This window comes from Rattus norvegicus, chromosome 10, assembly GCF_021556685.1.
Source record: "Rattus norvegicus strain SHRSP/BbbUtx chromosome 10, alternate assembly SHRSP_T2T, whole genome shotgun sequence".
NCBI classification, from domain to species: Eukaryota; Metazoa; Chordata; class Mammalia; order Rodentia; family Muridae; genus Rattus; species Rattus norvegicus.
Genome location: NC_141543.1, coordinates 37,102,033 through 37,111,375, shown reverse-complemented (window position 1 = coordinate 37,111,375; position 9,343 = coordinate 37,102,033). Strand labels below are relative to the sequence as shown.

Sequence of the window (9,343 nt, the reverse complement as noted above, 5' to 3'; positions counted from 1 at the left end):
GCATCTCTAGGAAGCCTGAAGAACAGTGCAGCCACCAGGCAGGCATGAGAAAGGGGCAGGAGAGTGTGGGAGAGGATCGCCCCATCTACTGGCTTCACCGATGTAGAACTCAGGCTGATCTTGACAAACTGTAGAAAATCTACCAATCAGGGATGCCATTGCTAAAGTCTTGCTTTGATGTATAACTGCCACAAATTAAAACAAAGAAAACACTGTGGTTTAAATACAATACACTTTTAGAACAGATGATGAAGGCTCCATTAGGCAAACCCAGAATGCAACTTTCCACCGTCTGACTTTCCAAAAAACAAACCCCACCAAACAAACAAACAAACAAAACCAATCATACATAGATTTATTCCCTAGAACTCTGTGGTACAGCACTGGGAATGTGGACTGAGATCCAGCACCCCGCTCTCCTTGGCTACCATGGCCTGAATGTCGCTGACTGGGTATCAGGGATCACTCAGACTGAAATAGAAATTAAGACCTTCTAGCCAATCTGCTCTTTTCAACAATCAAACTGCAACAGCCTTTATTACTTCTTAGCAAACAAAATATTTTATTAATTGTGACAAACTGATTTATTATTGAAAATGTGGTGTCTTTCTGAAATAATTTTAAAAATAAATATGATCACATGATAGTGATTTAGAAACTTAGAAGTCTGAAGGAAACCCGTGGTAGTCCCAAACACTGTCACACCTGCAATAGGACTTCTCTCAGCAGAGAGCCTGTGTCCCGCTCTCTCTCCTTTCTTTCCTCTTTCGTTTCTGCACGTCTCCTCCCTGCACCTAATTCAGAGCTCAGTGGGTGAGTTTAGGAACACTGAGCATCAAGACAGAAGTGGAGTGGAAATGGCTCTAATGAACTCAATCCCTTGATCCATTGTTTTCTTCCCCTGATGTGTGCCTGGTCCACTCACCATGGTAACCTCTCCTCCTAAGAAACCTATCCTCATCCTAAGATCAACTGCATAATAAATGATCATATTTCCAGAGCTGTGAGAAAGCATAACCACCTCTATTGGTGGCATTAGACTCTCTTCTTCTACTTATCTATGAGGGCAATTAAAACCTCCATGCTCCCATGATTTTGCCCCTTGGGAAGGATAGAAGTAACATTTCAAATTACAATAAAAGAGATAAACACAATCATGAAGTGCTTCTAAATTCAGGAGGCCCTTCCCACCAGCTTTTAATTCCTATTCCCCTCTCATTAATGGTTTTAATAAACAAGATAAAATTCTTGTATTACCAATGATTACATGGACAAAAGGAAACACAAACTTCTAAAATGTTCACATTTGAGATAATCGCTGCAGTGAGTGAAGACACTGAGGTGTTGCTGATACAAGAATTAGGATGATGTTAACCTCGAGTTTTGCGTATACAGGGTAGAGGGTTACCCTCTCCACTGCAGCTGGAAGAACCAACACAGAAAATCTCCCAGGAGCTGGAATGGGTATTTTACTCTGTGAAATCAGTCACGATCTCTGTAATCCCAGGCAGAAGGCCCCACAGAAGGCCTCTGGGACTCATTCTGCACCTCGAGATCTATCTTCAATAATGTAGATGTTGTCTTCAGCTCGGGGATGCACAATCGCTGCGTTCTGCAAAGCTCTACTCTTAGAGACATGGAAGGCAACAAAGCTGCAGAGAGAGGGGGGAGGGGAGGGAGAGATGTTGAAAGAACAAGAAATCATCTTACAGGGCAGAGCAGAACATTTATGACACATGCTCAGGACTCCAGGAGCTCCAGGTGGAAAAGAACACAGGGCCTTCGTGTTAAGTCACAGAAAAGTTTATTGAATAAGTACCAGACTAAGAATTATTTTTAAAAGAACAGCTCATATTGGAATCCTTCAAATTACTCATGTAAGAGAACAGGAAAGTAGAAAGTCTAAAAAGACAGATAACTACTAACAAACCAAGGTACACACACACACACACACACACACACACACAAACACACAAACACACACACACACACACACACACACACACACACACACACACACACACACACCATGGGTCAAACAATACAAGGTTGATGTTTGGTAAGAAAGGGTTTGGAAACCTCTATCACATTTACATGCTCTAACATGTGTTGAAACACATTTAAAGCCACAAAGCAGTCATGTTTCACAGGAGCTGGTGTCTGGGCCATAATGACAAAAACTACTTGGATGTCACACATTCGTTTACATCATGTGAGCAAAAACATCACATATGGAACCGAAGGAAATTAATCTGAGGAGAGGACTGCTGGTGTTGGCGGCTGACCCATCCTGACAGCTATGGGAGGTGCTTCACTTGGAGAACTCATTCACCATCCCTGTTACTCAGGGTAGTCACAGGGGGCTGATACCTGAGCCTCTAGACCTCATGGAAGAGGAAATTAAAGAAAAGAGACTAGCTTTAACTGCAGTGATGTATGACTTGGTAGAGTTTTGTCATTTGTGCACAGCGGCCATCTCTCCTACTGAAGTGTAGACCCAAAATGAAGATCTCCAGTCGGCCATGTAAAGAACACCTGTACTGAGAATTACAAGGAAAAGGAGTGATCTGGCTTCCCTCTGCCTTGGACAGTCACACGTAGGGAGACAGTGCAGGGTCAAGATGCTCAGGAGTCAGTGTGATAGATGTAACTGAGGAAGCACTCAAATGTGTTAAGCCATTGCTTAGTTTGGCTTCCTGGGTTTCCTTCTTGTTATTTATTTATTTATTATTATATTTTACTCATTCATTCATTCATTCATTCATTTATTCATTTGCTTGGCTTTGTCAGCATCTCTCTAGGTTGCCCTGGCTATTCTGTAACTCCCTATATATCACAGAGATCCACCTGTTAGAATTAAGACTGTAGGGCTGGAGAGATGGCTCAGTGGTTAAGAGCACTGACTGCTCTTCCAGAGGTCCTGAGTTCAATTCCCAGCAACCACATGGTGGCTCACAACCATCTGTAATGAGATCTGATGCCCTCTTCTGGTGTGTCTGAAGACAGCTACAGTGTACTCATATACATAAAATAAACCTTTTTTTAAAAAAAGAATTAAAATATAAAAATATAAAATTAAAAAATACCACACCTGGCTTTATATTTTTATACAGGGTGTTTCTAGAAGTCTGGGCTAGTCTTAAACTTAAGAGTTCTCCTGCCTTAGCTTATTGAGTTCTGAGACAATAGGTGTGTACCACCTCACCCGCATGCCCCCCTTTTAAAAAAATATTTATTTATTTATTTATTTATTTATTTATTTATTTATTTATTTATTTATTTATTTTACATAAGCACACAGTAGCTGTCCTCAGAAACACCAGAAGAGGGCATCAGATCTCATACAGATGGTTGTGAGACACCATGTGGTTGCTGGGATTTGAATTTAGGACCTCTTGGAAGATCAGTCAGTGCTCTTAACCACTGAGCAATCTGTCCAACACCCCCTCTCCTTTTTAGTTGTGTTTTCTCCAATATTTTCTTTTAAATGAAGTGATTAACAAGTCAACCAACATTGGGGCTGACCTAATGACTCCCCAGTTAAGCATTGCATAAACAGAAGCAGAGGTTGTTCAATGCCCCCTTCTGGTCTCCATGTGTACATGCACACCCCCATGCCTGTCCTTTCTCTGTCCCTGTCCCTCTCCTGCCCCACTTCTACCTCCCTGCCTATTTCTACTTTTACCTTTCTCTTTCACATACACAAATAATACGTTTGAATTAAATATTTTTAAAAGATACCTCACCAATACAGAAACAAAAATTATGGACTAAAGTGATGTTTTCTCTCAACTATGAGATTTATTTTCTGTCTACTTTTAGAAAAAAAATAGTTCGATTTATATTTCATTTAGCCCTTAGACTTCTAAGCATGGGCTCCTGAGTTTGAGAACTCAGATGTACATCCCTATTAAAGAACTTGTGCCTCCCCCCCCCCACCCCACCACCAGCAGAGGTCCAAACTCACTTGCTAGGCAAGCCCCCACTGAGCTAAATCCCCAACCCCAGTAACTTGTTTTCTAATCTGTGAGACTGATAGGAAGTGCAGTAAACTGAAGTGCTTACATGGCAGGCAGACGCTAGTGTAGTGAGTGAAGGGGTCTGGCGTGGAGCTGTGGGAACACTGGCCATGCCACAGTTCCACAACACTCCTTACAGCCTCAGGAGTTATCCTCCTCTAAATCTCTTGCTCCCTTTGGGCTCCCTCAAACTGTGGACCACTTAACCCTGTCATCCCCAACTTACTTGCCTGAAAGGACCTGTCTACTAGTTTATATGCTCCATGATATACTTGATCAGTTTTTTATCAAGTAGGTCTCAGTAAGAGAAAACATTGAGTAAAACAAGAGTGGAGCAGAGCTACTCACTCGACACCATGAGGCACCAGCACCATGAGGCAAACCCCACTATTCAGCGTCTACCTGTAAGAGATTTGAATTCTAATCTTGAGGGGTTTTCTATTCCTACCCCACCATAAATGCAGACAAATAGAAATACAGAAAATATCTCTGAGAACTGAGGATGACAAGAAAGGGACCCATTAAACTACATTTGGGATTGATGTGCAGAATGGGAGCTAAGCATTGGAAGCACAGATGTGATCCCAGATTTAAAGAATCTGAGGCAGGAGGATTGTGAGTTCCAGCTTGTTCTAGGCGACATAGAAAGTTCCAGGCCAATCTGAGCCACATACTGAGACCCTGCTCAAATCAACCCACCAACAAAGCAAGCAAGCAGGCAAACAGTGAAGAATAATTTACTTGCAAAAGACAGCATAGATGAAAATTCTCAAGATTTTTAGTTCAAAAATGCACAATCCATGTCAGCTTACCTCAGAGAGCCCATCTTCTTTCTTATAATGATGTACCCTAAATTGGGGTGGGAGAAGAATGGTGAGAGAGGTTGAAAGGAAAGTTGAACTGTAATCAGAAACATTCATGATATTTTCTTCTAATCAAGGATATTGTTTCTGTTTTTAATTGATCCACCCCCTGGTAAAGTTGGGTAACGCCTTGCTGTGCTGCACAGGAAGGATCTGCTTGCTCATTGGTTGGTATATTCACCCGCCTAGCCTAAGTTGCTAGTAGGACAATGTAAAGAATTGTTCACAGAAAGAAACAAAGAACTGTAGATATTTCTAAGGGGCTGCAGGAGAACAAGTTTTTGAGGAGAGAATAAACAACTTTGGACTGAGAAGGGAATACATTTGTGGCATTTTACTCAATTTTTAAGGAATTCTCGCTCTGAGACAGCATCTGATACATATCCCCGGCTAGCTTCAGACTTATAAATATTGAGATTATAGGCACATGCCACCTTAAATAATCATTTGGGATGAACATGTTTTAAATGACTAGAGGCACACATCTTGAAATCTGACAGGCATATTCTTCTTTCCAATTATTGCCCAGGCGTCTGAAACAAGTCAGCAGCAACGAGCTCACATGTGTTATCTCGCAAAGTCAATGAATTTCTTACACAGTGACTGAACTACACAAAGAGGAGCAGCTCATGCAAATTGCACAAAACCTCCTGGAAAGGCATATGCAGGCCTGGGGCCACCTTTAAATAGTCTATCCCAGCGTGAGTCAGGCGACTTTCCCACCAACACGGATAATCTCTCTTCTGCTAAATACATTCCAAAACACTCAGCAGTATCATCATGGGAAAGAAACTAGATCCTAAAGGTAAGATGGGAGAGAACTCGCCTAGGACTTACAATAGCCTTAAAACTCAATCCTATACAAAATCTCTTGTGTAGTAGTATCTTATTTCTTTATAGAAAATGTAAATAATATTTCCTTTTTCATGGCATTAACTGAAAGATGAAGGAGGTGGTTAAGAAACAACAGTGTTGCCCAGCACCGCAGCTGATTCCTGGGAGCCAACAACTAGGAAGGTGGAGGCAGACACATTCAGATGAAGTCCGTCCTTAGTTACCTAGTAAATTCAGGGCCACCCTAGCGTACGTGAGATCAAATTGTATAAAAATGAAAAATAAAATCAAAACAAAAACATGAAAATTAAAAAAAAAACAAAAACAAAATAGAGTTAACTGAAAAAAAAAAACCTGTCACTGATATTTTTTTTCTAATTTCTTTTATCTTTATTAACTTGAGTATTTCTTATTTACATTTCAATTGTTATTCCCCTTCCCAGTTTCCTGGCCAACATCCCCCTATCCCCTCCCCTCCCCTCCCGTTCTATATGGGCTTCCCCTCCCCATCCTCCCCCTATTACCACCCTTCCCTCAACAATCACGTTCACTGGGGGTTCAGTCTTGCAGGACCAAGCACTCCCCCTTCCACTGGTGCTCTTACTAGGATATGCATTGCTACCTATGAGGTCAGAGTCCAGGGTCAGTCCATGTATAGTCTTTAGGTAGTGGCTTAGTCCCTGGAAGCTCTGGTTGCTTAGCATTGTTGTACACATGGGGTCTCGAGCCCCTTCAAGCTCTTCCAGTCACTGATATTTAAACTGTGAGTTTTACAGAAGAGGGGTCTTTGGAGACACGGTAGCAATGTTTCAAGACCCTGAGCGCTCACGAAGTAGCAGACATCACCTACAGTGTTTGTGGTTCTGAACACATCCCTAGGGGACTGGATGGCTTACTGTGTGTCTTGGATCTGGGCATAGGGAAGTCATTTAAACTCAGAACCCCTGTGGCATGTACACTGGCACAATGAAAGGCAGTCAGAAGGACTGGGAACCCTGGCTCTCCTTCCGTGAGGACAGTCCTGAAATTACTTACTGGTGACAACCACGGTGCTCGCAAGCAGCAGCAGCAGCAGGGCTGCAACGGACATGCCAACATAGAAGCCCTTAGTCGGGTTTCTCTGCGGCTTCCTCAAAGGGATTCTTACCTAAAGAAATGATAAATAAAATAACTGTGGTAATAAATAAACAACACAAACCAAAGGGGCGCCAAGGGAGAGGGACAGAAAACACAAACCAGACCCTAAACCTAGACTTTCCTCTTCACTGGCCAGGGGCTAGGCTGGAATATGGAGTAAGACCCAAAGATCTGAAGGGGCAATAATGGTCAGTGAACTTGGAGACAAGGGAATTCAAAGTGTCTTCAAAGAATATGGAAAGGAATTCTATGTTGCTCAAGGTGATGACATGTGTGGACACCAGTCAAAGTTCTAACTGCAAGGCTCATTGTGTTTATCATGTATCCAATTATACCTGCTTTAATAGTCAGTAGCATATTCCTTAAATGCTATCTGATAATAAAAAAAGAAAAAATAACCATCTCTAACTCTACATGCTCTCGGTGTGCTCAGATGCTGGCCCTGGTCTCTTATCACAGATCCTACTTGTGAATGCAGTTCAAGATTATACATCTTTATACAATTCTAATACCAAATGCTAGTCTTGAAAACATATTCACACAAATAACATTATTCAGTCTGGGCAAATTATATTTATGATTTTAGAAATATATGTAGTAATGTATATATAATTCAATAAATATGTACATATGCACACATATCAACAATTTAAAAACTATAGATTACAAATCAGAAAGAAAATGAGGGGGTTTGAACCAAGAAAAGAAAGGGGAAATGATGGGATTATATTTAATAACTTCCTAAAAAAAACTACTATACTCATAGCTGCAGCCTGATTAACACCACGGGATCACACACATGTGCAGAATCTCTTCCAGTGCCCTGGTGCAGGTCACCAGGGCCCACCACCTACTAGAATAAGCACGAGACAGGCTGAGCATCGCCTTAGGCCCTTTCATACCTCAGCACTGGTCTACTAGACCTAAACAGACCCTGAGAGATGGGCTTAACTGCATGAAGTAGACCATAACATCAGATCTTTGTCCCTGTATGAGCTTCATCTCTGGATCACAACCCCAGCTCCTCTGCCTAGTGAGACCCTGGACACATTAGCTAAGTTCTGTGAGCTCTGTCTCTACAGCCACAGAAGACATGTTCAGTAGAGTTCTTGGGTAAGGTTCTCTCAGGTGCTTCTTGACTAACACCCTGGGGAATATAGAAAATCAGGTTTGCTTGTTATTCTGACAGGGTCTTCTGTATCCTAGGCTGGTGGAGAACTCTTTAGTTGACAATAATGATGAACCTCTGGTCCTCCTGCCTACACCTTCTGGGTGCTTGGATCACAGCCGAGTCACCAGGCCCACGTGAGCATCTATCTCCTTCATAACACTTTCCTGATTATGAATGGCAGCGATGTCTATGCTTTCTCATTCATGTTTGCAAATTTCCTGCAATGTTTTCATGAGATACAGGCCAGGAAGTTGATCTCTGAGTCAAGACCGATGCTGCTGTTGCTAGGCATGGGGGAGCACACCTTCGTCTCTGAACATGAGAGCTGGGAGCAGGAAGGTTGGGAGGCCAAGATCTTTCCCAGGTATAGAGCAATTTCAAAGTCAGCTTGAGTGACAAGGGATTCTGTCTAAAATATCTAACAAACACCCCAAACAATGCTGTGTGCGGCCGTGCATTGTTTTCAATGCAGCAAGAGACTGTTTGACATCTTCAGAGTCCAGATTCTTCTACCACTTGTTCTGAATTTATCTCTAAATTGTCCCTCCTCGTTACTAACCATGGCTGTTTCATAAGTGACTGAGGGCAAGAACAACCTCAGTATGCAGGCCTGTTTTGTGTTATACTTAACAATAGTCTGGTCCCTTAGCAACATTGGCAAATGGTTTCTGATATTTAACCAGTATATACAGATTCTTCCCATATCTGCCGGACCACTGGGTGCCAATGTCAAATAAGTCATTTCACTTTTTTAATGTCAGGCTAGACAAGATGACACAGGCCTGTCTTCTCAGTACTCAGTAGATGATGAGTTCAGTCCAGCCTGAGCTACTAAATGAGCTGATGTCTCAAAGGAGGGGGCAGCTGTGGTGGCATCCACACCCGTGATTTCAGAACTTGGACGATAGGGGCAGCACAGTCAGGAGTTCAGGGTGATCCTCAGCTCTGTAGTAAGTTCAAGGTCAGCTGGACTACATGAGGCCCTGTCTCAAAAAACAAACAAAGGATTCTTGCTCTCAGCGTCCAGTTGTTAGGTTCCGATTGTCCCTGGGTAAGGCAGCTGGCCTTTGGTCCTGCATAGATACTTCTATCTCACCTTGAACGGTTGTTGTTGTTGTTGTTGTTGTGGTGGTGGTGGTGGTGGTGGTGGTGGTGGTGGTGGTGGTGGTGGTTGTTCTTGTTGGGTGTGTTCTGGCAGTTCAAACCCAAGGTCTTGCACATCCCAGCATGAGATCTGCTATTTTCAATAGTCAAATGATCCTCACACCTCAGTAGCTGGTTCTTTTCTTATCTCTACCCCCATTTGTCCTGTGCTCCAT

The 9,343-nt window shown here is 42.4% G+C and overlaps 1 protein-coding gene across 2 annotated transcripts in view; it reads right to left on the bottom strand.

Moving 5' to 3' along the window:
• Nucleotides 1-538: 538 nt before the first annotated feature.
• The window catches only part of Havcr1 (hepatitis A virus cellular receptor 1), a 33,278-nt gene continuing 24,473 nt past the window's right edge, over nt 539-9,343 (bottom strand). For both annotated transcript variants that reach the window (XM_087570079.1, NM_173149.2), the window contains 3 exon segments: nt 6,752-6,863; nt 4,832-4,868; nt 539-1,652 (listed from right to left, as the gene is read on the bottom strand). In XM_087570079.1, the coding sequence (XP_087426205.1) occupies nt 1,538-1,652; nt 4,832-4,868; nt 6,752-6,863 (264 nt within the window). In that variant the 3' untranslated portion in view covers nt 539-1,537.